At 42.1% G+C, this 27,877-nt stretch overlaps 2 protein-coding genes across 2 annotated transcripts; one reads left to right on the top strand and one right to left on the bottom strand.

The window, feature by feature from the left end:
* Positions 1-90: 90 nt before the first annotated feature.
* Positions 91-12,302, bottom strand: BBS12 (Bardet-Biedl syndrome 12). The gene is made up of 2 exons (XM_073603539.1): positions 11,910-12,302; positions 91-2,720 (listed from the first exon to the last, which is right to left on the bottom strand). The coding sequence occupies exon 2, from the start codon at positions 2,688-2,690 to the stop codon at positions 687-689; it is 2,004 nt and encodes a 667-aa protein (XP_073459640.1). The 5' UTR covers positions 2,691-2,720; positions 11,910-12,302; the 3' UTR covers positions 91-686.
* On the top strand, positions 12,057-27,387 carry LOC141111344 (uncharacterized). The gene is made up of 5 exons (XM_073603552.1): positions 12,057-12,327; positions 14,904-15,056; positions 17,010-17,138; positions 17,218-17,355; positions 26,527-27,387. Exons 1-5 carry the CDS (start codon positions 12,325-12,327, stop codon positions 26,614-26,616), a joined length of 513 nt encoding a protein of 170 aa, XP_073459653.1. The 5' UTR covers positions 12,057-12,324; the 3' UTR covers positions 26,617-27,387.
* Positions 27,388-27,877: the final 490 nt, after the last annotated feature.

Below are 27,877 nucleotides of genomic sequence, written 5' to 3'. Positions count from 1 at the left end.
TGTCAAACATTCCCATAGACACACTCCTAAACCTTGTGGACAGCCTTCCCAAAAGAGTTTAAACTGTTATAGCTGCAAAGGGTGGGCCAACTCAATATTGAACCCTACGGACTAAGACTGGGATGCCATTAAAGTTCATGTGCGTGTAAAGGAAGGCATCCCGATACTTTGGACAATATAGTGTAGTTGTTATGTGGTTTTTTCTGTGTAGAAATCTGCATACAGATTGCACATTTCTGCACAGAAAAAAATTATCACATCATACCCGTGTTGTGGTGTGAACAGGGCAGACATAGAACAACTGTCTTCTTGGTGCCCTTGCAGAGACAGGTGCAGAGAAACGCACGTCTCTGCACATGGTGTGAACAAGGCATACGGGCCAGTTCACACCATAGTAACGCAGTCCAGATGCGTTCCTGCATGCATGTTTTTGATACATCCCAGTGCATTTTTCCCCTCTTTTTTCTTCACCTTAAATAAGGACATGTACATTCCGATGCATTTTTGATGCATTCAGTGCAGAAAAAATCCAGCACGTTCTACTTTTGTTTTCTGGAACAGGAAAGCACTGGAACTGAACGCACTGGTGTGAACTATGCCATTGAAAACCATATAACCTACTATCCATGCATTTTTGAAGCAGAAAAAAAAATGCACTGGACTGCATGTGGGGTGAAGCGGCCACATTACAGAACAAGATGCTCTCCAGTTATAAAGTCCCCTTTTAGTGTCTGCTTGTGTGCAGCTGACCCTGTGATGATCTCTGCATCGGACTGAAGAACAATGAGAACCAAATGCAGGGCTCTACGCCATGCTTCCAGTTTTGGGATCACATTATCATACACTGTGGGTCTATATGATGAGGGAAGTTCTTGACCATCAACTGAAACAAGGTTTCTGACATACTTGTTTAAAATATATGAAGAGGGAGAAGAAAAATCTCTAATGTTCTTTAGTTCATTATTTATGAAAGTCATTGCTTCCAGCTCTGAAGAGCATTCACCCATGTTACAGAGAAGAACAGAGAGGTATTTATAGAAACCATCAGCAAGACACTTATATATATAACCTTTATAATGTATGGCTGTAGTAGAAAGCCATGATGAGGGATACGATCCTTTACTCTCGGAACTGAAAGTTCCAGCCATTTCCTCAAGTTTTCTAAGATGGTTGAGACACAAGAGTTCAACCGCACCTCCACCAGGAAACACTTTTTGGTCATAAAGGGCATGATGTAATCTATATGCGCAGGCCCAAAACTTATCTTCCAGTAATTCCTCTTTTGCCGACCATCTGCAACTTATAACCACTGTGACAAAATTCAAACATTTTGCCTTGAGGTTAACAGCAATCCTTTGACCGCATTCTAAGATGGAATTCCCCCACATGCATACACTTGCGTACACATTGCGGCCTATGCTGTTGCAATTAATCTGTGCTAGGTATGTCGCAAGTTCTGCTCCTGTGCATTCACTGAATGCCTGCAGGACATTTTGTCGTACATGAGGGATGACTAGAATACCTCTACAACTGCACTGAATCATAAACTGTTGACAGACATCACCTCTTACTAAAATTAAATCAATACCAGCATGAATAATTTTCTTACAGACAGTATTTATCCATGAGAGATCAATATCACTTTTCTCACTTTTAAACTCAGCTATTGACCTCACATTTGTTGCCTTGTTGAAACCTACATGTCGATAATTTTCAGCCACGTCTCCATCCACAAGAAGGGCTTTCAAAGATTTGCCTTCTAAGCTTTTGACCAATGTATAATTTTCCGCAGTCACTAATGTAGTGTACCCCAAGGAAGCATATGAGAACGCCTCTGATTGACCTTTTAAAAAACAAAGTTCAAGCCACGATGCCTGAAAGAGATTTTTAGTGACAGATTTGGTCTCCACACTTACACAGAGATGGCGAACTGCCTCTTCCACAAGACTCATGGCTTCTAAACTTCCATGACTTAAAGATCGTGTCAAATCCATTAAAGTATGATTATTGGTGGGAAGTGTTGATTCTGAACTGTGAAAAGAGCTTCTGTTTGAGACAGAGAAGTGTCTGCTATGAGAGAGCCTATTCATCTGACAAGCCTGGCCTCTTAAGCCTCCCGTTTGAGTATGAGTAAATTGCATTTGCATCCTGTTTTTAGGCACGTGATTTAAATGATGACGACCAGATGTAGCAACAGGTTGATCTATGCACGAAACCGAGTGATTTTTGCTACTTGGAATACAAGCATTGCTTTCATCTCTTGCAAGTATCTGGTTGCTTGAATTTAGGTTAGTCACAAGTACACACTCATGTTCTATGTGTAAAGATTCAACTTTTTCAATACAAGAGTTAAGTCCTTCTAGCATTATTGAAACAATCAGTGAAACAGGAACTCCTTGATGAAGACATTCCAATACAGCTTTACTCCAAGCTCCAACGAGGAAAAACAATGATGTTGTACCGGTTTTGTATGTCTTATGGTGGGCTTGAATAGTTTCATAAAGAAGTTGATCAACTGCACCTGTTAAGTCTAGATTCCCTAGAAGTCGAAATGCTGAGCAAGTTAGAGAACTCTCTTGGGTATCTTGGTCATAAATGAACTTGTACGATTTAAGAGGTCCAAGGAAGGACTTTACTGAAGATGATAGGTCACATAACTCTTTAAGTCCAATGTGAGCTCTGATTGCCATAGTAGCCACTGTATGGTTTGCAACCTAAACCTGTGTTTAAACAGAATACAAATTAATAAACACAGCAAATACACTTTTTAGTCTATTATAATTGATTTTACAGTATTTACTATTTTATTTATTACAGGTACTTCTATAGCGCTGTCAATTTACGCAGCACATTACATATACTGTATATTCACATCAGTCCCTGCCCTCAAAGAGCGTACAATCTAAGGTCCCTAACTCACATACAGTGGTGCTCATAAGTTTACATACCCTGGCAGAATTTATGATTTTTGGTCCACTTTTCAGAGAATATGAATGATAATACAAAAACTCCTTTCACTCATGGTTAGTGTTTGGCTGAAGCCATTTATTATTAATCAACTGTGTTTACTCTTTTTAAATCATAATGGCAACAGAAAATACCCAAATGACCCTGATCAAAAGTTTACATAACCTGGTTATTTTGGCCTGATAACATGCACACAAGTTGACACGCAGGGGTTTGAATGGCTATTAAAAGGTAACCATCCTCACCTGTGATCTTGTAATTAGTGTGTGTATATAAAAGGTCAATGCATTTCTGGACTCCTGACAGACCCTTGTATCTTTCATCCAGTGCTGCACTGACGTTTCTGGATTCTGAGTCATGGGGAAAGGTAGTTGAACTGTATAAAACAGGAAAGGGATATAAAAAGATATCCAAGGAATTGAGAATGTCAAACAGCAGTGTCCAAACTCTAATCAAGAAGTGGAAAATGAGGGGTTCTGTTGAAACCAAACCACAGTCAGGTAGACCAACTAATGATGGCCCCTTTCTGTTCCAACATGACTGCGCACCAGTGCACAAAGCACGGTCAGTCAATTCCCTCCACCCCAAACTTGCTCATCCATATCTTTATGAACCTTGCTTTGTGTACTGGTGCACAGTCATGTTGGAACAGGAAGGGGCCATCCCCACACTGTTCTCACAAAGTTGGGAGAATGAAATTGTCCAAAATATCTTGGTATGCTGACGCCTTAAGAGTTCCCTTCACTGGAACTAAGGGGCCAAGCCCAACCCCTGAAAAACAACCCTACACCATAATCCCCCTCCACCAAATGATTTGGACCAGTGCAAAAAGCAAGGTCCATAAAGACATGGATGAACGAGTTTGGGGTGGAGGAACTTGACTGACCTGCACAGAGTCCTGACCTCAACCTGATAGAACATCTTTGGGATGAATTTGAGCAGAGAATGCGAGCCAGGCCTTCTCATCCAACATCAGTGCCTGAGCTCACAAATGCTCTTCTGGAAGAAATGTCAAACATTCCCATAGACACACTCCTAAACCTTGGGGACAGCCTTCTCAGGAGAGTTGAAGCTGTTATAGCTGCAAAGGGAGGGACACCTCAATATTGAACCATACTGACCAAGACTGGGATGTAGGGATGCACCGTAACCTTTTTTTTTTTTACAATGAGTACAAGTACCGATACTTTTTTTTTTTTTAGTACTCGCCGATACCAATTACCGATACCTACAGCAACTGTTTTGTTTTAACTTCAGCAATCAGCAATGGTACAAAGCATTGAAAAGTTATTTACAAATGAAATAAATAGATTTTTTTTAATTTAGCGCTTTTCAATGTGTTAATATACATGTGTAAAAATATTCACTAACAAAGCAAAAAAAAAAAAGTTTTAATTGTTTATCGTTTATAAAATAGACGTGAACAAAAAAAAAAAAAAGCAGGAAAATAATAATGTAATGGAGGAGAATAGGGATTTAATTAAGGCTGATTAGAGTAAATTAATGGTTATTAAGGGGTTAAACAGAGGAACATGTGTCCATCCCTTTGATCTGCAGATGAAGCAACAGAAAAAAACAAAAAGAAACATTGTTTCTTTTTATTTTAGTGTTTCAGGGCTGAGCAATGTTGTTAATAAACATTGCCTTTTTTTTGACAGCTCCAATTACTGGACTTCTTTAACACTGGGGAGACCCTCTGACAGCTCAAAGATCCAGGCCTTAAAGTATCGGTTTCAGGTATCAGTGCATTTGCATGAGTACCGATACTTGCGCAAATACTTGGTATCGACACCGATACTAGTATTGGTGCAACCCTACTGGGATGTCATTAAAGTTTGTGTGTGTATTCGGCAGCTGTCCCAATACTTTTGGTAATATAATGTATGTTTGAATATACAGCACAAATGTCTTTATTTTTCTAAACCTTCACCAAAGTTTTGGCTGGAGATGCACTTTTTTTTTTTTTGATTATATAATCTTTATTAATTTTCTTCATGTTTACAAATTAGAGATAAATACATACACATAAAAAAAAAAAAAAAAATAGACGAAAGAACAAGGAGTATTTATCTCTGTTAACTCCTTTAACCCCTTATTCCTTTTATCCTCCCCCCCAATGTATATTTTGGGCCTTACTTACTTTTAAGATTAATTTATTTCTGTGGTGCCTTCCTTACTGCTTCCACTTTGATCTTTACATAGGGTATCCCATCTTCTCCAACCACGGTCTCTACATTTTTCCAAATTCCTTAAAATTTCTTCTCTTTATAAAAATTATTTTCTCCCTCCATATTGCTTCTGTAACTATATCAACCCAATCTTTTACCGATGGAGGCTTCACTGATTGCCATCTCTGCGCTATTCATTTTCTTGCCTGAAAGAGGCATCTCAATACTACTTTAGTTACTTCGGCTCCTCCAACTATTCCCTCCCCCACACCCAAAATACAGAGTGTGGGGTCCATTACCAGCCTAGTGTTGTATATCGTATTTATGGTTTTGAGGATCTCTGTCCAATATCGGAACAATTTCGGGCACTTCCAAATCATATGTAGCATGTCCCCGATACCCCAACATCTGGGACACCTGGCATCTGCTCTCTACCAGAACCTGAACAGTCTTTTAGGTGTATAATATGTCCTATGTACCATCAGGAATGAGACCGACACCAGGTGTCCTCTCTCTAATATCCTCTTCCATTGCTCATCCGATATTGTCCCTAGATCCTCCTCCCATTTTCCCCTACTTTTAAGCAGTTCAGGTCTCTCAATACTTCTTCCACATATATATGGGTAGATTTCTGATATAAATCCCCCAGTCCTACTCGGGTTGAATATTCTTTTGTAAATGTTGGTATTACACCAAACCGGGCATTGTTCCTCAAAATGAGCATTCAAAGCGTGTCTAATTTGTAAGCATTTATAGAATGTGTGTTTAGGTATATCATATTCCTCCCTCGTACAGCTGGGCCAGTCTATTTATTCCCTTAATTTCCCATTCTTAAATCCTTCCTATCGTCTCCAGCTCCCGGAGGTCCCTGTTATCCCAGAGGAGAGTATATTCTGTGACACCACCTTGTCCACTTAGTGACTTTACCGCCTTCCATACTTTCATAGCTAGCCTTACTGTGGGGGTTTTATTAACAAAGGAATCAGCCTCCAATACTTCCAACACCGTCTTGTGGGGTGCCCCTAATATCATTAATTCCTTATTTATTCCTCCTCCAGGGTCCTTACTCCCTCTAAAATGTTGTAGTTGGGCAGCCAAAAAATAACTCTGAGGATGTGGGACTGCCAAACGCCCCCTCCCTTGTTGACAACTGTAGGGTCTGTAGGCTTATCCTGGCCTGCCCTCCTTTCCATATTATTCCTCTAAACAGAGTATCAATTTTTTTAAACCATTTCTTGTGTATCCAAATCGGAGTATTATGTAATAAGTATAATAACTGTGGCATCCACAACATTTTAATCAGGTTGTATCTCCCGGCAACCGATAAAGGAAGGCGCCGCCAGACTTCAGATTTGTTTTTGAACTTAACCAGAAGGGGGGCTATGTTGTTATTAATATACATATTTGAGTCTCTAGTTATATGTATACCTAGGTATTTCATAGACTCAACTACATCCACTTGGGGAGTTTCTGAAAATGTTAAGTTCTCTACAGGGTCCACTGGCATAAGTGCTGATTTCTCCCAGTTTATGTCTAAACCAGAGAGTCTACCAAATTCACTGAAAATACTCATCGCGTGCCGAAGTGATTGCTCTACAGTATATCTCCCAAGAAGAGGAGGACATCATCTGCATATAATGTGATTCTCTCCTCACCTGTCGCTCTCCTGAATCCTTCCATATATGTACTTGCTCTTATTGCAGTAGCCATTGGCTCCATTGCAAGTGCAAAAAGCAGGGGTGACAGTGGACACCCCTGTCTTGTCCCCGTCTCCAATAAGATCTTATCTGAATAGTCATTAATGACTCTAATTTTGGCACTAGGTCCATTGTACAGAATTTTTATCCACCTAATGAAGGAGGGGCCAAAGCCAAATTCTCCCAATACTCGCCACATATACTCCCACTCTAAGCTATCGAAGGCTTTAACCACATCTAAGGACATCACTGCCCTTGTGCCCATATTCTCTGTTGTTGGAATACCCTCCGAATATTCATACTTGTTGATCTGCTGGGAATAAACCCCGTTTGATCTGAATGTATAAGTTTAGAGGTGATCTTGTTCAATCTGGCTGCCATTACTTTAGCTAAAATCTTAGCATCTGAGCAAAATAGGGATATGGATCTATAGAACGTGGTCTCTAGTGGATGTTTCCCCTCTTAATGCAGGACTATTATTGTTGCCTCCATCATTGATATGGGCAATTTCTCCTCTACCCCCGCCCTAATCAGCACTTTAAGGAGCTGCGGGAGCATTACTTCCCTATAATATTTATAGGTTTCTACCGGTGTCTTGCCGAGAAAGTTCCCCCCTGGTGGATAATGACCCCCCTGTACTGCGCAGGCGCAGCGCTTGCACAGTACGTAGGACTAGCAGCCGCCGAAAATAGCCGAAGCTGAAAAACTTCAATCAGCTGTACACGGCGCCTGCGCCCTGGGTCCAGGTTGAAGCCCCACCATCCAAGTGGACCTAGAGGGAGAATACAAAAAAGTGTCGAGCGAAGCGAGGCCGTGCCCGAAGCGTGGTGAGCGATTCGGCTTCGGCTATTTCCGCCGGCTCCTACTGCGCAAGCGCTGCGCCTGCACAGTAGAGGGGGGTCCTTATCCGCCGAGAGGACCTTTCTCGGCAGAACACTGGGAGGCTTTTGGTAATATAATGTATGTTTGAATATACAGCACAAATGTCTTTATTTTTCTAAACTTTCACCAAAGTTTTGGCTGGAGATGCACTTTAAAGTATATGTAAACTCTCACTTTGTAATACAACATATTTAATTAAATAGAAATGAAAGGTACAAAACATTTGTGTATAGATATAAAAAAAACACATTATAAAACACCTTTCCCCCTTTTATATAAATGATTATATTTCCTCTGCTCTCAGCTGCATAAGAGCTGGGGGAGGAAAAACAGCAGCACGCTGCCCTTCCCAGTGAATGGCTGTGCAGAGGGAGGCATGTCCGGACAAGTCTGATCATTGGGGGAGAGCAAGCCGAGTTTCCAGTATAGATAGAGAACTGACCACTGTGTGCTCTCATGCTTAGTGTGGTCAGTTTTTAATAGGAAAGCAGAGGGACTGGCAGGAACACTAGGGATTTCACACAAAGGAAGCAATACAAAGAGAACAGGATACTTTTTCCTACAAGTACATGGTACAGAAGGCACGTAGATTTATGAAATACTGGGTTTACGTATTCTTTAATAAGTAGAAAAACTTTCAATGTTTTATTACCTTTTTGCCCCTGTTCCACCCAAAACTCTACACTTACTGTTTTTTTTTTTTGTTTGTTTTTTCTGCACAGGTCCTCTACATTTACATACTTTGTGCCAACTTCTTAACCAGATGTTTTTACATGCACAGGAGAACCCCATAGACTTGTATAGAGCCAGGAGACAGAGATAATCTGGTAAATATACAGCTTTGGAGAGCCAGCAAAAGGGTAACTAAACTTTATTTGAAAGTTTCCTTATCCTTTAACCACTTAAATACAGGGCACTTCACCCCCAGCTTGTCCAGACCAATTTTCAGCGCTGTCACACTTTGAATGACAATTGAGCAGTCATACAACACTGTACGCAAACTAATTTTTGAGGCAGATGGAGCTTTCTTTTGGTGGTATTTAACTTCTTGCCACCCCCGCTATACCTGAAAGATCGCTGCAGCACAGGCCCTAATTGCCAGGAGGGCGTCCACGGACGTCCTCCCTAGCAAGCGGTCGCGCGCTGCGTGCTCTGTGATCACCGAGTCTATGAGACTATCCGGGTCGATCCCGCCCCCTTACCACGTGATCAGCTGTCAGCCAATGATGGCTGATCACGGGATGTAAACAGAAGCTCAATAATCGTTTTATTTCCCCTCATGCTGTCAGCGTGAAGGGAAAAAAAAAGCCGATCACAGGCTTCTGTCAGAGGGACATCGGTCCCTTACTCAGAAAGACGCGGCTGTGCCCACCAGTGTCACCTGCCAGTGCCCACTGTGCCACCTACCAGTACCCACCAGTGCCACCCATCAATGCCCACCAGTGTCTAATAATCAGTGCCACAGAACGGTGCTGTCTATGAGTGTCACCTACAGTGCCCATCAGTCCCGCCTATCAGTGCCCTTTAGTGCCACCCATCAGTGCCCATCAGCGCAGCCTCATCAGCAAAAATTACCTGTTTTCAAAATTTTATAACAAACTATGAAACAGTTTTGTTTTTTTTTTTTGCAAAATTTTGGTCTCTTTTTGTTTTATTTAGCAAAATATAAACCCAACAGCAATTAAATACCACCAAAAAAAGCTCTATCTGTGTGAAAAAAAATGATAAAAATTTAATTTGGGTAAACTGTAGCATGACCGCTCAATTGTCATTCAAAGAGCGACAGCGCTGAAAACTGTAAATTGGTCTGGGCAGGAAGGGGGTTTAAGTGCCCAGTAAGCAAGTGGTTAATAGCCACTGGGTTTTTTTTATTTTTTGACAAACAAAAGACAAAAAAAAAAAAAAAGAATTCTTAATTTCTGTTATAATATTATGCAAATAAGTATTTTTTTCTTCTTCACTGATGTGCACTGATCAGCAGTGTCCTGATTATAAGGGTAAACATGTACAGCTCTCCTTTCCTCACACAGACACAGCATGGGAGGAACGATCTGCAGATAATCGGCAAGTCTGTTTACTTGTGATCAGCTGTGATTGGACACAGCTGATCACATGGTAAAGGGCCATTGTGATTGCACTTTTACCACGATTAGCTGTGTCCGAAATCGGGTGCATGCTGTAAACTCTTACATATACCCAGTGAAGTGACTGGCCTCAGATGATACACAGAGATTAAACAAATCCTCCTACACAAGTAGTACCTGTTTATTAGTCACATTTTTTTATCTATAACCTTTTCAAAGTCCAGTATTTATAAAGCTTGTCTGAGCTGTCAGAAAAAAAGTGGGCAAAGAGCTGACCATGCTGAGTTGAACAGGAGAGCTCCAAGAGCTGATTGGAAGGAAGGGACACACCCCCTGCACACATGAACAGAGCTGAGGCTGTCAATCAGCAGGAGATCCCTCCCATTACCTTTTTTTCTCTTGGTGTCAGGAAAACTTGCCAGAAGTGACTCATGCTGATAGCAGAGGAACAAAGCGGCTGACAGAAATGATACTTCTTGCTCTGAATGAAGACAAGTACACACTATAGAGGGATATGCTTTGTTCATATTTTAGATCTGAGGTCGACAACCACTTTAAGGCCTGGTTCACACTAGCGCAACTTTAAAGCTGATATCCCTTCATTGCAGCTTGCATACAATTTCTTTAACAGAAGTCAATGCAAGTCGTGTTGAAGTCGCACAAAAGTAGTGCAGGAACCTTTTTCTAATTTGGAGCGACTTGAGTCACACCGATTAGAACAGTTCCACTGCCATTAATGGGGTGTGACTTGTCATGTGACTGAACTCTCACGTTGTGTGACAAGCCTTGACAGTGTGAACCAGGGCTAAGGCAGGTCATACACAAAGCAAATTTCTTTCCTGCAACCAAAGAAATTTGCACTGTTCCCCTGTCAACACAGTCAGCACTGACTGGGGAATCTGCAATTGTCTTCTCCTGGCGGGGGATAATTGCAAGCGAATCTGACAGGCTGGCGGTACCCAAGTTGATCGATCAACTTGGTACATTCAGCCTGCCCATACACGGTTCGGATTGCGACTGGTCACCTCTGCTCTTTTTCTGCTTGTGCAGGATGACTGGTCTTGTATCCGCCCCCCCCTTGTAGTTTTCTGCAGTCTGTAGCAGGCGTTGCTCCTAGGCCCCTCCCACGACTCTGATCTCATATCATTGCTAATAAGGATGAGCTCTGGCGTGATCGCACACCCCATGTGCAGAGCCCGCCAGGAAGTCGGCACTGTGCTAATCACAGGCAGTGAGACATTTCCCGATCTCTGCAGCCGCACATCGGGACAATGTCTCACTGCCTGTGATTAGCGCAGTACTGTGCTGACTTCCTGGCGGGCTCTGCACATGGGCTGTACGAACACGCCGGAGATCATCCTTAATTGCTAATAATGGTGTTTGTAGCGGTGCATTTCTATCCTTTATGGCTATTGGAGAATATATTTGAATGAAAATTTTGAGTCTGGAGTTCAGCTGGCAGTGTGTTAGGCCTGCAGTGGTAGCTGTGCCCAGCGTAGTTTGACCACAAGACCGCCCAATGATTTGTTTCCAGTGAGGGCAGCTCTAACCGCACCACTTGGGACATTTCCAAAAGGCTAAGTTCACACTAATGCATGCTCGGGGCCACTGGCACAACCACATGCCATGTGCAACATGCAAGAGAAACGTGCCGCTGCTTAACAGATGCATGGGGGTGCCATCAATTTTTAACAGCGCCCCCATGCATCAGTAAAAAGCCTGATTTTTGCTCATGCGAGATTCCCTGTGGTATGATTTTTATAAAGGGTCCCTCTTTTTGGGGGACCCCATTAAAGTACGTGGGCTGTCCTACCTGCAGAACACGGCCACACAAATGTGAGCCAGGCCTAACATTCGGTGAGCTCACACCCAGGCGGCCATGCGTTCAGTGCGGCGCTTCTTTAGAACAACACACTAAGCTGTAGCACATACAGGTGACACTGCCATGTAGGAATAAATGGAAATTCTACCAGAAGCCTCTCTTCATACAGGTCAGCCTGACCTCCCATACAGCAGAGGTTCCCTCCTACATATATAGCAGACATTTCCATCCAATATGTGTGGCCGTGCACTAGAACATATGAACAGTCCCCAGTCTTCTCTCTACTCACCTGATCAATCACACTCTCCAATCCACTCATCCCAACTGCTTCCGCCATGCTCCGACCACACTCCGCCCACAGCCTGCCAGCAAAGGGGCGGGGTCTGCCTAAACCCAACACATGCTTGAGTAAAGATAGGCGTGGCTGCCGGCGTTGCTGGGTGAGTGGGCGGAGTGTCGCCATGGATACACGCTAATGAGCGTCTGTTGTGCTAACGTTCTGCTGATATGGCGGGCACATCGGGCGCCTATTGTTGCTGCACCTAGACGTGAGCACGAGGGACGGGGCGGGAGCACATCTACAGGCGCCTCCCCTGGGCCAGCGTGTGTTGGGGCCGTAACCCAGTAACAGAGTGTCCCTGCAGCCAGTGCGAGGAGGGCCGCCCGATCATCTGTACGTTGGGAAGAGCGCTACTCTCCGGGAAATGGTGAGTCTCATCTCCTGCAATGGAAGAGGACTGATGATGGCCAGCGATGTCTGCAGTCTATTACAGTGCATCGTCACCATGGCTGTGGTCTGCCTCCCTGTCTGCTACACAGACATCTGTCATTACATTGAGATCAATGGTTACATCGGTATCTATGAATACAATGGCTTCTTTCATTACATTATGACTATATTGAGATCGATCAATACATTGAGATCGATCAATACATTGTGATTACATTGAGGTCTATGACTACATTGCGATTACATTGAGGTCTATGACTACATTGCGATTACATTGAGGTCTAGGACTACATTGTGATTACATTGAGGTCTATGACTACATTGCGATTACATTGAGGTCTAGGACTACATTGTGATTACATTGAGGTCTAGGACTACATTGTGATTACATTGAGGTCTAGGACTACATTGAGATTACATTGAGGTCTAGGACTACATTGAGATTACATTGAGGTCTAGGACTACATTGCGATTACATTGAGGTCTAGGACTACATTGCGATTACATTGAGGTCTAGGACTACATTGCGATTACATTGAGGTCTATGACTACATTGCGATTACAGAACTCCAATTGAAAACTAACACAGTGAATATTTGAACATTATAAACATGATATGGAAATGCTGACAATACCTATAACAAAGTAATTTGCTTGATTTACACTTAACAAGTCAACACAGCATGAAATGATCAGCCCCTGATATTTACTGGCAGTTGTAAAAAAAAAAAAAATCACTGATTTTTACAAACTGTCAGTAAATTTACTGGCAGTTGGCAACCCTGATCCAGATCTATGAATACACCGACATCTGTGTAAACATTCTGGTTACATTGAGATCTATGGTAGGATTATGATTACATTGAGATCTATGGTAGGATTATGATTACATTGAGATCTATGGTTAGATTATGATTACATTGAGATCTATGGTTAGATTATGATTACATTGAGATCTTTGGTTAGATTATGATTACATTGAGATATATGGATACATTCTGGTTACATTATGACTACATTATAATTACATTTAGATCTATGACTACATTGAGATCTATGGTTGGATTATGATTACATTGAGATCTATGGTTAGATTATGACTACATTGAGATCTATGGTTGCATTATGATTACATTGACTCGTTTGGAGATTACACAGTTATCTATGATTACATTGAGGTCTATGGTTATATGTGATTACATTCAGATGTATGAATACACTGACATCTGTGTAAACATTCTGGTTATATTGAGATCTGTGATGACACTGTCAGCTATGATTACATTAAGCTCTATGGTTACATTATGATTACATTCAGATCTATTAATACATTGAAGACTGTAATTACACTATTATTGCATTGAGTTTGGAGATTTCACAGGGGTCTATGGCTACACTGATTTCTACGATTCCACTAGGATGTGATTACATTGAGCTCTATGATTACGCTTCCGGGTACTATTTGCTGCATTTATAGGGCAAACTGAGTAGAAAAAATAAATAAATCTTAATACAACTTGCATGTAGTTTAGAAACTGAAATGTATGTGTTTGGAAAAAAAAAAAAAAGATGACGTAACCAGGCACAAACAGAGGGATATCAGCTGACAGGTTATTATTGCAGGGTATTGATTTCCTATGTAAACCTGCATCTGATGTATGCTAGGCACTCCTCCAGCTAAACAACGGTGATTCCTTTCATTGTATGCATATCAGTTTTCTAGGGATGTGCGTGGGTTATTGTCAAATCTATCTATCTTATCTATCTCTATCTCAGCCTGTATGTTATCGAATCAGATCTCAGATATCTTCCATAGCTTTCTAGATGTTTCATCTTTAATCCACGTTGCGTTCCTGGGATAATTGTACTTAGGACCCCTTTTCACATCTTGTATGAACCCTATGGCTCCCAAAAGCCATTAAAGCAAGTAGGTAGTTGGTAAGGGTGCTTAGCTGAAATTGCAACCAATCAAGTTGTCGGTGGATCTAGTTGCCAGGAGTTATTGACCCTCAAGGGATGAGTCATGGAGCAGTTCTTCCCAAGTCAGCAGAGCATCAGTATAGCAGTAGACATGAATGTAGTAGCACAGCGCTGAGTCAATATGGGATCCTCCTCATCAGCATTTAGCGATTCCCACACCGTTCATCCTCCTCGTTTGTTTATTCCACCTGTACGACCAATGTATCCCGGAATGATGGTAACAGTGTTCTCCTGTATTTTACAAGGGCTGGATTCTAGATTTCACAAATGGTGGTTTTATTCGCAGCTGCATGGATTCTTTTCTGTTTATTTGACAAGCGCAAAACACATAATGAATTGTTTTTGGAGATCAGAGGATAGATCTGAGTCTTTATTTCCTCAGGTTGCCATTATTGCCTGTAGAACAAGCTGTGTCTTGTAGCTACATCAGCTCTGACATTGTACTTTTTCAAGCCTAGATACTTATCTTGACAATCTAGATATAATTGCTTACCTTGTTTTACAATTTAATGCGAACTGTCTAGAATGTGGCCAGTAATTCTGAAATAATAGCTAATCGTTTTATTCAATTAGGCAACAGTGCGAAAACCTGGCCTGGGTGCTGCCCAACGCAAGAAAACTGGCACAAAACCCGAATTAACAGAAGAACAAAAGCAAGAAATCCGTGAAGCATTTGACTTGTTTGATACAGATGGAACTGGCACAATTGATGTCAAGGAATTGAAGGTAAGGAACAAATTCTCTAAATACAATGGGGGTTATTTACAAAAGGCAAATCCACTTTGCACTGCAAGTGCACTTAGAAGTATAGTCGTTCTAAATCTAAGGGGTAGATCTGAAATGAGTGGAAGCTCTGCTGATTTTATCATCCAATCATGTGCAAGCTAAAATGCTGTGTTTTATTTTCCTTGCATGTCCCCCTCGGATCTACAGCGACTGCACTTCCAAGTGCACTTTCAAGTGCACATGCAGTGCAAAATGGATTTTCCTTTCGTAAATAACCCCCAATGTGTCATTGCAGGTTAGAAAGAACTGTGCTCCAGCTAACCGAACAGAGTTCCTTTTTAATGTGAAAAATGACCAGAAGGGATTCTCTTTCCTAGAGTTCTTTATTTGCACAGCACAATTAGATGCAACATTACATACTTTGAAACTGTAAGGGACTACTGTGTCACATTTGCATGTAGTAGGTTATATAAGGGGATCTTATAAAGTTTTTCTACCACCACCCCAGCTGTATATGCCACTTACAGGTATTATAGCAACATCAGTTTAGACATGTTGTACATTTACATTACTCCTTGCCCTCAAGGAGCTTACAAACTAAGGTCTGTATCTCCCATACACACACTGGGGCCAATTTAACTAAAGTGGTTGTAAAGTCAGAAGATTTTTTTTTTTTTTTTTTTATCATAAGGTATTTTATGCCTAAAGTTAAAAAACCTGTGTGCAGCAGCTGCCCTAGCACCCCCTAATACCTACCTGAGCCCCTTCTCTGTCCAGCAATGTGTCTTGGCCATCCAGGGCTCTCCCTCCTGACGGACTGAGACACAGCAGTGACTTTATTGGCTTCTGCTGCTGGCAAAGTCAGCCAATCAGGAGAGGGGGTGGGGCCAAACCACAGCTCCATGTCTGAATGGACACAGGGAGCTGTGACTTGGCTTGGGTGCCCCCATAGCAAGCTGTTTGCTGTAGGGGCACTCAGCAGGAGGATGGGGCCAGGAGCACAGAAGATGCACCAGAGAAGAGATGGATCGAGGCTGCTCTGTGCAAATCCACTGCACAGAGCAGGTAAGTATAACATGTTTATTATTATTTATTATTAAAAACAAAACAAGACTTTAGTATCACTTTAAACGTCCTCAAAGGAAAACGAATGCAAGCACACAGAGAACATGCAAACTTCATGTAGATTGTGTCCTGATGACAGAATGATTATTTTACGTGCATAATACAGGAGCAGGTTAAGTAGTGTACAGATCACCTTTTTGGGTGCCAACTAATCCTTTGCTCTTTAAAGCGGAGGTCCACCCACCCCTGCAAAAATTAAAAGCCAGCAGCTACACATACTGCAGCTGCTGACTTTTAAAAATAGCACACTTACTGGTCCTGGAGTCCAGCAATGTCGGCACCGCAGAGGGTGCTGCTGCCGCCACCATTGCCGGTAAGGGAATCCGGTAGTGAAGCATTGCGGCTTCACGCCAGGTCCCAACTGTGCATGCGCAAGGCACCGCTGCGCTCTCCTACTGGCCCGGCAGCGGGGGAAGGAGGAGGGAGCCAAGCTGCTGACGTACTGCGTCGCAACCTGCTCCCCCCAACACCCCCCCCCCCCGAAAGGTGCCAAACGTGGCACTGGAGTGGGGGAGGAGACAAATGGACCCAAAGACTTTTGGGTGGAACTCTGCTTTAAAGAAAATAGTAATCTACCATTTTTCTTGTTTCTGTCTGGAGGAAAGCACAGCATGAACTCTGTTTGGTATTTTATGCTGGTGTGTGGAATGGAAAGCAGTCCAAGTTGCAATCTTAAGCCTTAGTGTGAGCAAGGTCTAGTAGGAAGATATACCAAACATACGGCTCGTTGCTAACACAGCAGTAGAAATCTCTCTCTCTTTCTCTCTTTCTCTCTCATATGTCTAAGCACTTTGGATATATTTGATTTACTATATGTCCTCCTCGCAGGTTGCCATGCGTGCCTTGGGCTTTGAGCCAAAGAAGGAAGAAATGAAGAAGATGATTTCTGATATTGATAAGGATGGCTCTGGCACTATTGACTTTGAAGATTTCTTGGCCCTAATGACACAGAAAATGGCAAGTCCTACAACCGTGTTAATTCTGCATATTTCTTTCTGCGAATGAAAGCTTACTGTCTTCTTCCATTTATTGCCAGAGTGAGAAAGACTCCAAAGAGGAAATTATGAAAGCTTTCCGACTGTTTGATGATGATGGCACAGGAAAAATTTCTTTCAAAAACTTGAAGAGGGTTGCCAAGGAGTTGGGAGAGAACCTTACAGATGAGGAGTTGCAGGTATTTTTCAGAACCATAGTTACATAGTAGGCAAGGTTAAAAAAAAGACACAAGTCCATCAAGTCCAACCTATGTGTGTGATTTTATGTCAGTATTAGAGGTCGACCCGATATACTTGGCTTTTTTTACTTAATCGGCATCGGCTGATTGTGCTGATAAAAAAGACTTGCAAATGACTTCTGTAATAGAAGTCAATGCAAGTTTCCTGACATTATCTGTGGAAAGACTTCGCTCCTCCCTGGGCAGCCTGCCAAGTCTGATAAGAAGAAACATTGTATCTCTTCAGGTTCTTTTATCAATGAGCTGAACTCTGTGTGTAGAAGCTCTCAGTTTAACCATTTAAAGACTAAATCTTTTCTGACACTTGTTGCTTACAAGTAAAAATCCTGTATTTTCTGCTAGAAAATCACTTAGAACCCCCAAACATTATATTTTTTTTAGCAGAGACCCTAGGGAATAAAATGGCGGTTGTTGCAATATTTTATGTCACACGGTATTTGCGCAGCGGTCTTTCAAACGCAATTTTTAAAAAAAAAATACACTAATGAAATTTAAAAAAAAAAAAGCAGTAAAGTTAGCCCATTTTTTTTCGGCCAAAAGTTTTGATTACCTGTTTTTGTGTATTTAATATTTAAAATATAGTTATTTTTTTTTTAATCTAAATTATACATACAAGTGAACTGATTGGAGGTTGTTTTGTTTAATAAATGTTTAAATGTAAAAAATTTTCTGTATTACTTAAGGCTGCTTTCACACTGGAGCGGGCATGTGTTGACGGTAAAACGCTGTTTTAGCAGCGCTTTACCGTCATTTTAGCGGCGCTAGTCGGCTGCTAGCGGGGCGCTTATAACCCAGCTAGCAGCCGAGGAAGGGGTTAAATGCGCCCGTGGAGCACTGCTGCCGAACGCTTTGCAGGCGCTTCGGCTGCGGTGCGCATTCATTTCAATGGGCAGGAGTGGTGGAGGAGAGGTATACACCGCTCCAAAGATGCTGCTTGCAGGACTTTTTTTTAACTTCCTGCCATTGCATCGCCTCAGTGTGAAAGCACTCGGGGCTTTCACACTGAGACTGCAGGGGAGCCGTTTTACAGGCACTTTACAGGCGCTAAAAACGCCCCAGTGTGAAAGGGGTCTAACTGTTAGATTTTATGAGATGAAGGGGAAAAAAAAGAAAAAAATCGGCCTAATATATCGGCCCAAAAAAATCGGCATCATATATCGGCCATCAGCCACCGTGATTTCTAAATATCGGCATCGGCCAGCGAAAAACCCATATCGGTCGACCTCTAGTCAGTATTATATTGTATATCCCTGTATGTTGTGGCCGTTTTTTGAAATTATCAATGCTCCCCGCTGAAACTACTGCCTGTGGAAGAGAATTCCACATCCTAACCGCTCTTACAGTAAAGAACCCTCTACACAGTTTAAGGTTAAACCGCTTTTCTTCCAATTTTAGTTAATGGCTGCGTGTCTTATTAAATTCCCTTTCGTGGAAAGGTTTTATCCCTACTGTGGGGTCACCAGTATGGTATTTGTATATTGAAATCATATCCCCTCTCAAGCGTCTCTTTTCCAGAGAGAATACGTTCAGTGCTCGTAACCTTTCCTTATAACTAAGATCCTCCAGTCCCTTTATTAATTTTGTTGCCCTTCTCTGGACTCTCTCCAGTTCCAGCACATCCGGACTGGTGCCCAGAACTGTATAGCACTCCATGTGTGGCCGGACCAAAGTCTTGTAGAATGTGAGAATTATCGTTTTATCTCTGGAGTTGATCCCCTTTTTATTGCATGCCAATATTATGTTTGCTTTACTTGCAGCAGCTTGGCATTGCATGCCATTGCTGAGCCTGTCATCTACTAGGACCCCCAGGTCCTCTTCCATCCTAGATTCCCCCCAGAGGTTCTCCCCCTAGTGAGTAGATTGCATTCACACCCAAATGCATTATTTTACATTTTTTCACATTAAACCTCATTTGTCATGTAGTTGCCCACCCCATTAATTTGTTCAGATCTTCTTGCAAAATTTCCACATTCTCCGGAGAAGTTATTACCCTGCTTAGCTTAGTATCGTCCACAAATACAGAGATTGAACTGTTTATTCCATCCTCCAGGTCGTTTGTGAATAAATTAAATTAAATGGGATTGGTCCCAGCACAGAACCCTGGCGGACTCCACTAGCCACCCCTGACCATTCCGAGTACTCCCCATTTATCACCACCCTCTGAACTCGCCCTTATAGCCAATATTCAATCCATGTACTCACCATATGGTCCATACCAACGGACCTTATTTTGTACAGTAACTGTTTATGGGGAACTGTCAAATGCTTTTGCAAAATCCAGATACACCACGTCTACAGGCCTTCCTTTATCTAGATGGCAACTCATCTCATAGAAGGTTAATAGATTGGTTTGGCTAGAACAATTCTTCATGAATCCATGCTGATTACTGCTAATGATACCATTGTCATTACTAAAATCTTGTGTATAGACACTTATCATCCCCTCCAAGAGCTTGCATACAATTGATGTTAGGCTAACTGGTCTGTAATTCCCAGGGATGTATCTTGGCCCTTTTTTAAATATTGGTGCTACGTTGGCCTTTCTCCAATCAGCTGGTACCATTCCAGTCAGTAGACTGTTCGTAAAAAGAGAGAACAATGGTCTGGCAATTACTTGAGTGAGTTCCTTAACCACTTCCCGCCCGGCCTATAGCAGAATGACAGCCGGGAAGTGGTTCAGTTATCCTGACTGGGCGTCATTTGATGCAGAGGTGATAAAATACCACCAAAAGAAATTTTGTTTGGGTACATTGTAGCATGACCCCGCAATTGTCATTCAAAGTGCGACAGCGCTGAAAGCTGAAATTTGTCCTGGGCGGGAAGGGACCCTCGGGTGCAAGCGATCTGATCCCCGGTGACTTATTTATGTTAAGTTTTTCAAGTCTATTTCTAATTCTGTTCTCTGTTAGCCATGAGGTTGCTTCCTGTGACATGCCATGAGGATAAACATTGCAGTTTTGGTTACTGAAGCCCCACGATTCCCTCTTAAAGACTGAGAAGAAAAAAATGCAATACCTTCGCCATCCTTAGTAACCAGATTCCCTTAATCATTCTTTATGGGATCAATATGATCTGACCTCCCTCTCTTACTATTACTTAAAGAATTTCTTGGGATTTTTTTTACTCTCCTCCGCTGTGTAACTTTCGTGTTCTATCTTAGCCGCCCTGATTGCACCCTTACATTTCTTGTTGCATTCTCTGTAAAGTTGGAATGCTGATGATGATTCCTCAGCCTTGTATTTTTTGAAGGCTTTCCCCTTTGCATTTATATGCATTTTTACGTTGGAGTTAGGCCACCCAGGACTTTTATTAGCTCTTTAAATTTATTTCCCATTGGGATGCACTGGCTAATGCCCTTTTTTTATATGCTTTTAAAGCATACCCATTTTCTTCTGTGTTCTTTGTTCTTAAGATTTTATCCCACTTATCTTTTAACAAGGACCATAGTTTAGGGGAGTTGGCTCTTTTGAAATTCAGTGTCTTTGTATTCCCCTTATGTTTTCTATTTGTATGATTTTATACTAAAACTAATTGACCTGTGATTGCTGTTTCCTGAATTGCCCCGTATTTCCACATCTGTGATTAGGTCTGTATTGTTGGTAATCAGTAGGTCTAGTAACACATTGTTTCTAGTTTGTGCATTTACCATCTGACCTAAGAAATTGTCCTGCAAGACATTTAGGAGCTGGCGAGCCTTAGATGAATGCGTGGTTCCTTCCACCCAGTCTATGTCTGGATAATTAAAATCCCCCATTATAATGACACTTCCCATTCTTGCCACTAATCCATTGTGATAGGAGGTCCGCCTCCGTCTCCTCCCTCCTGGTTAGGGGGGAACTTTAGTGTGAAAATAGCAAAAATGTATTCGCAATTGTTCACACAACTGTGCTCTGTGCCCGAGCCACACCCATTTTTTTGAAGCCTATTAGAGCCTCTGACTCTAATCGCGTGCTTCAAAAAAAAAAACACAACAAAACCAGGAACCCCGCATTGGAATCCAGTCCGCACCCTGATATGTAGATAAGTGGACGGGATGCCTGGATGGGGGGGGGGGGGGGGGGGGGGGCGGCGCCCGTGCGCTCGCTAACGGACGGGCCGCCACTGGTCTGTGGGACAATTTAACATTTATGGCTACCTCAGAGGCAATAACTGTGTTACTCACGTATAGCAAAGCAACAGCTCTAACCCATAAGGATTCCACCTCTTCCTTGCTCCCTTAGTGATGTCATCTCTCACATTCACTTGTACATTATTTTTGATATACAGGCATACCCCTCCCCCTTTTTTACCCTCTCTATCCCTGCAATATAGGGAATAACCTTGAATGGTTGCCAGACAATCATGAGAGTTGTCGACCAAGTCCTCTCTAATTTCTAAAAAATCTAAATCCTCCTCGTACAACAATAGCTCTAGTTTCTCCCATCTTGTCCGACAGACTCCTGGCATTGGTGAACATGCCACATAGTTTAGGACTGGTCTCATACTATCTCCTTATTGGGTGCTTAACCAAAAGATGTTAATTTTAAAGTGAGCTGGTTCTTTGTCCATGAAAAGCAGCAGGTTCACCTAAATGCCTGCCTACTCCTTGTACATACTTTCCTCAATTGTCTTTGAGGACAGCACCTGGAGAGTGTAGCTTCACCACTCTTCCAGGAAACACCACAGCTTAGATCTTATAAGGCAAGATCCTTCACCATGGCCTCAGTTATTATGTTTACTCCACCATGATGGGAACCATGTTGTCACTGTGTTCTCAGGTGTAGGGGTATTGGTGCCTCTCCTCTCTCTCTCTCTCTCTCTCTCTCTCTCTCTCTCTCTCTCTCTCTCTCTCTCTCTCTCTCTCTCTCTCTCTCCTCTCTCTCTCTCTCTCTCTCTCTCTCTCTCTCTCTCTCTCTCTCTCTCTCTCTCTTCTCTCTCTCTCTCTCTCTCTCTCTCTCTCTCTCTCTCTCTCTCTCTCTCTCTCCTCTTTTTTTTTTTTTTTTTTTTTTTTTTGGTGACCAACCCAGCACCTCCCTTGATGGGTGGGTGGAGGTGTTCCGGAGCCCTCTTCCAGCTTGGCGAGAGTATTGGCTGTCTGGAAGTCTGCAGATTTGATTAGGGAGTGTGGAACTGCAGGGACCGAGCTTGGCTTGTGCCTCCAGCCTTCCACTCACTCTGGGACCCAGTCACATCCAGCGAGGCAGGACTTCTGGCAGGGTGCAGACGGTCTCCGCTTTCATTCTCCTGGAGCGAAGAAAAATACCCAGTGCTTCAAATATGGGGAGCACATGACTCTTTCCTACTTTCCATATTGGCAGCTCAGGTACCCAGTGCTGCACATGCCAGGCCCTTTGCCTCTTCCATGGGAGAGCAAAAAGAAGGTGGCATTTAAGAAAACCTGTTGCTTTAACGTTAAGTTGTCCCACAGACCAGTGGCGGCCCGTCCATAGCAGGCGCACGGGCTCCCCCCCCCCCCCCAATCCAGGCATCCTGATCTACATATCCGGGTGCTAGACTGTGGATTCCAATGCGGGGTTCCTGGTTTTGTTGTGGTTTTTTTTTTACTCTAATAGGCTTCAAAGAAATGGGTGGGCTAGGGCACAGAGCACAGTTGTGTGACAATAGCGAATACATTTTTGCTATTTTAACACTAAAGTTCCTCCCCACCAATCAGTAGGCAGGTCGTGAGACCTGTTTCCTGATTGGCCTAAAGTGTCAGGTAATCCTATTGAACGCCGAACGCAGAAGAGAGAGGAGACACACGGTGGAGGAAGCTGCTGGAGGAATGGACCCCGGAGCTGCTGCCCGCACTCCACTGCACGCGCGGCGGGCAGACCGTGCTGGAGGACACCACAGAAACAAAAAAGGGGGGGGGGTCTCCGGCGCTCCGCAGCATGTGATGTCTAAGGTAAATGGTACAATGGTAGCTATAATAGCACATTAACATAAGGCAGATAAATTCTAGAATGAGGAGGCAGCCATCCTCAGAGGGTGTCCATTTCCTCTGTTGATAATCAATGTTGAAAAAAGGAGGGGTGTGGAGGCGCCAACTGTGGTAGCTTGTTTATGCAAAAATAAAAGTTAGTGTAACAATTACACTTACTGGTTCGCAGGGTGGAGGTGTTTCTTTGAGATGGAAAGTGTCCTGGGATGTGCTGTTATCTTGTTTCCGGCTTGGATTTCATTCCTTCAGGCGTCTGGGTGTGGAGTCTGTAAACAGGCTGAACCGCTGCATCCAGTGCATGGAAAGTTCCACGCTGACCACTCTGGAGCGCGGAAGCGCAAATGACGTCACTGATGCACGGCAAACATCCAGGCTGGTGTTGGGGATAATGCAGGGATAGTACAGGCTACGCACTCGGGGCTCACAGCTCCTTCTACTGGCCTTTTTGCTCCCTGGAGGAGAGCAGCTTGAATATATAGTGGAGGCAATTAGGTTAAAGTGTATGGGCTGGAGGTCTGTGGCTGTGGAACCACAACAGCCAGCGGACCCACAATCTTCCAAAAAGCACAAAAAAGTTGAACGTAAAGTATGAAGAATTAAAAATATGATGAATTGGGGGTAAGTTTAATTAATAAATATAAGGATAATAATAAGTGGAATTAGAGTTAAAACATTTATTTAAAAGATGAAAAAAATGTGGAAAATTAAAAATGAAATAAAAATAAAATAAAAATAGGAAAAAACAATGAAAAATAGAAATAAAAATAAGTATAAAAATAAAAGTAAATATAAAATAAAAATAAGAAATAAAAATGAAACAAAAATAGAAAATGGGGGGGGGGGGGAATAAAAATAAAAAATTAGATTAAAAAGCACTGGGATACACATTATGAGGATGAGCTCAGGGGGGGACATGAGGGAAGGGGGGGGGGGGGTGGGGGGGGGTGGAAAGAGGTAGGTGAAGTTGTTATATAGAACGGTGGAGTTGCTATCTGGGTCCATGAGGGGACAGCGGTCCCTCAGGTATTTTTATGTTGTAAAAAACTTCTACATGGTTTGTATAGTGATGGGCAAGGTGTGTGTGTGTGTGTGTGTGTGTGTGTGTGTGTGTGTGTATATGTATATATATATATATATATATATATATATATATATATATGTATGTATGTACACTACCGTTCAAAAGTTTGGGGTCACCCAAACAATTTTGTGTTTTCCATGAAAAGTCACACTTATTCACCACCATACGTTGTGAAATGAATAGAAAATAGAGTCAAGACATTGACAAGGTTAGAAATAATGATTTGTATTTGAAATAACATTGTTTTTACATCAAACTTTGCTTTCATCAAAGAATCCTCCTTTTGCAGCAATTACAGCATTGCACACCTTTGGCATTCTAGCTGTTAATTTATTGAGGTAAGCTGGAGAAATTGCACCCCACGCTTCTAGAAGCAGCTCCCACAAGTTGGATTGGTTGGATGGGCACTTCTGGCGTACCATACGGTCAAGCTGCTCCCACAACAGCTCAATGGGGTTCAGATCTGGTGACTGTGCTGGCCACTCCATTACCGATAGAATACCAGCTGCCTGCTTCTGCTGTAAATAGTTCTTGCACAATTTGGAGGTGTGTTTAGGGTCATAGTCCTGTTGTAGGATGAAATTGGCTCCAATCAAGCGCTGTCCACTGGGTATGGCATGGCGTTGCAAAATGGAGTGATAGCCTTCCTTATTCAGAATCCCTTTTACCCTGTACAAAGCTCCCACCTTACCAGCACCAAAGCAACCCCAGACCATCACATTACCTCCACCATGCTTAACAGATGGCGTCAGGCATTCTTCCAGCATCTTTTCATTTGTTCTGCGTCTCACAAACGTTCTTCTTTGTGATCCAAACACCTCAAACTTGGATTCATCCGTCCACAACACTTTTTTTCCAGTCTTCCTCTGTCCAATGTCTGTGTTCTTTTGCCCATCTTAATCTTTTTCTTTTATTGGCCAGTCTCAGATATGGCTTTTTCTTTGCCACTCTGCCCTGAAGCCCAAAATCCCGCAGCCGCCTCTTCACTGTAGATGTTGACACTGGTGTTTTGCGGGTACTATTTAATGAAGATGCCAGTTGGGGACCTGTGAGGCGTCTGTTTCTCAAACTAGAGACTCTAATGTGCTTATCTTCTTGCTTAGTTGTGCAACGCGGCCTCCCACTTCTTTTTCTACTCTGGTTAGAGCCTGTTTGTGCTGTCCTCTGAAGGGAGTAGTACACACCGTTGTAGGAAATCTTCAATTACTTTGCAATTTCTCGCATGGAATAGCCTTCATTTCTAAGAACAAGAATAGACTGTCGAGTTTCAGATGAAAGTTCTCTTTTTCTGGCCATTTTGAGCGTTTAATTGACCCCACAAATGTGATGCTCCAGAAACTCAATCTGCTCACAGGAAGGTCAGTTTTGTAGCTTCTGGAAGGAGCTAGACTGTTTTTAGATGTGTGAACATGATTGCACAAGGGTTTGCTAATCATCAATTAGCCTTCTGAGCCAATGAGCAAACACATTGTACCATTAGAACACTGGAGTGATAGTTGCTGGAAATGGGCCTCTATACACCTATGTAGATATTGCACCAAAAACTAGACATTTGCAGTTAGAATAGTCATTTACCACATTAGCAATGTATAGAGTATATTTGTTTAAAGTTAGGACTAGTTTAAAGTTAGCTTCATTTAAAAGTACAGTGCTTTTCCTTCAAAAATAAGGACATTTCAATGTGACCCCAAACTTTTGAACGGTAGTGTATGTATGTGTGTGTGTGTGTGTGTGTGTGTGTGTGTGTGTGTGTATACAAAAGTGGGAGCGGGGTACCTGTCAAAACCAGGTACTCCCCCTCCCCCTGAAAGGTGCCAAATGGGACAGCGGAGGGGGGAGAAGGCAAATAAGCAGAGCTTCCCCTTTTGGGTGGAGCTCCGCTTTAACTGGTCTGGTCGGGATAATAGAAATTGACTTTTTATATATGTGTGTGTTTAACTGGATACATCTGCTCCAAACCTCTCTACCCTTGAGATCTGTTCCCCTCTGAAGATGAATCTACAGGGGTCTCTAGAATATAAACTGACAGTCATTGTTTTGACTACCAATTAATTTTAACCACTGTATGTTTTGTTGTGTTGACACTAATTTTAATGTTGTATTCTAGGAAATGATCGATGAAGCTGACCGTGATGGGGATGGAGAAATTAATGAACAAGAATTTCTTAGGATTATGAGAAAAACCAGCCTTTATTAGTACAAAACGGAGCATGCCAACAACTTACATTATGTGCATACAAAGCAGAAGGAGGAAAGGAAACTTGTGTCATAACATCATTTTAGGACTGGTATCCAGACGATGCTTTGTATAGTTTCTGCTGCCTATGCTCTGAAATGTGCCACTGTATAAATCATGGCCATATGTTCTGCACTGTCGGACTTTTCAGTAAAGAATTCTTATTCTTAAAGCGGGACTAAAGTCTGCAATACTTGTCTCTCTGTTACCGGTCTTACGTCCCTCACTGGTGTCGGCATCTTCTGCCCGGCTCCTTGCATGCGCTCATCTTCTTTGGCTGGTGCATGATGACATCACTCGAGTGCATGCGAAGGAGTTTAGTCATCCTGGCATACAGGATCTATGGTAGAATGTAAACTGGGCTACGTTTGCACAGCACTGTGTACATTCTAAGGAAGATTACGAGCAGGCATGTAGGTTTATATTATTGCAGAAGAAACATTGCATGCCGGTTAAGCAATAAACATCCTGCCTGCTTGCAGCTTTTGAAACAGACTTTCGTTCCGCTTTAAGGTGCAATTTTCTATTTTAACCCATCATAATTAATGCTTGTGAAGCCAAACCAGTACAAGATGGATTCTGATCGTTACCCCTGGTTTCTACACTTGAAGCCCAACTCAAGACAAACATCTTTTTTTTTTTTTTTTTTTTGTATACGGTTGGAAAATGCTAGAATGTTTTATAAAAAAATAAATAAATGTTTCGCTGGAGATGGGCTTTAAGGATAAGAAATCTACATTGAATGAGGCTGTGTGTTTTGTTATACTTTGAAAATAGTATTTCAAGAAAGGAGAAAAAAAAAATCCAAAGAAAGAAACGGAAGATATGTTACCCACTGCAACCAAATGAGTTTCATTTTTGATTGGCAGTTATGGGCAACCTTTTACATTTTGCTCCTGTTTGGTTTTTATGAATGAGAACCATTAACACCTTGCATTATGTATACATAGATACAGAACTGTATGTTAGATTTACTAACTGAATGTATCCATAGAGCATAATAGAGATTCCTCTTTTCTGTTTTTGAATTGTAATGAATGAATGGGTAAAAAGTCCATTTTGCTTTGTCTTGGAGAAGTGTGTGTTAAAGTGTAGTGTAGCATATTGATTAAATATTTTCTAATAAAAATATTTTTATAGATATGCTGGCTGTGGAGTACTTGAATTAGAAATGTATTTTTATTTATTTTTTATATATAATAGTGGTATGTATTCATTACTC

This window comes from Aquarana catesbeiana, linkage group LG01 (genome assembly GCF_042186555.1).
Source record: "Aquarana catesbeiana isolate 2022-GZ linkage group LG01, ASM4218655v1, whole genome shotgun sequence".
Lineage (NCBI taxonomy): Eukaryota > Metazoa > Chordata > Amphibia > Anura > Ranidae > Aquarana > Aquarana catesbeiana.
Note: the sequence above shows the minus strand (reverse complement) of the source record. Positions and strands in the feature narration are given on the sequence as shown.

Coding starts and splice junctions, on each gene's coding strand:
- BBS12 (XM_073603539.1), bottom strand. CDS start 2,690: ATGGCAATCAGAGCTCACATTGGACTTAAAGAGTTATGTGACCTATCA.
- LOC141111344 (XM_073603552.1), top strand. Junction 17,139..17,217: donor CCCTAATGACACAGAAAATG/GCAAGTCCTACA, acceptor ATTTATTGCCAG/AGTGAGAAAGACTCCAAAGA. Junction 17,356..26,526: donor TTACAGATGAGGAGTTGCAG/GTATTTTTCAGA, acceptor GTTGTATTCTAG/GAAATGATCGATGAAGCTGA.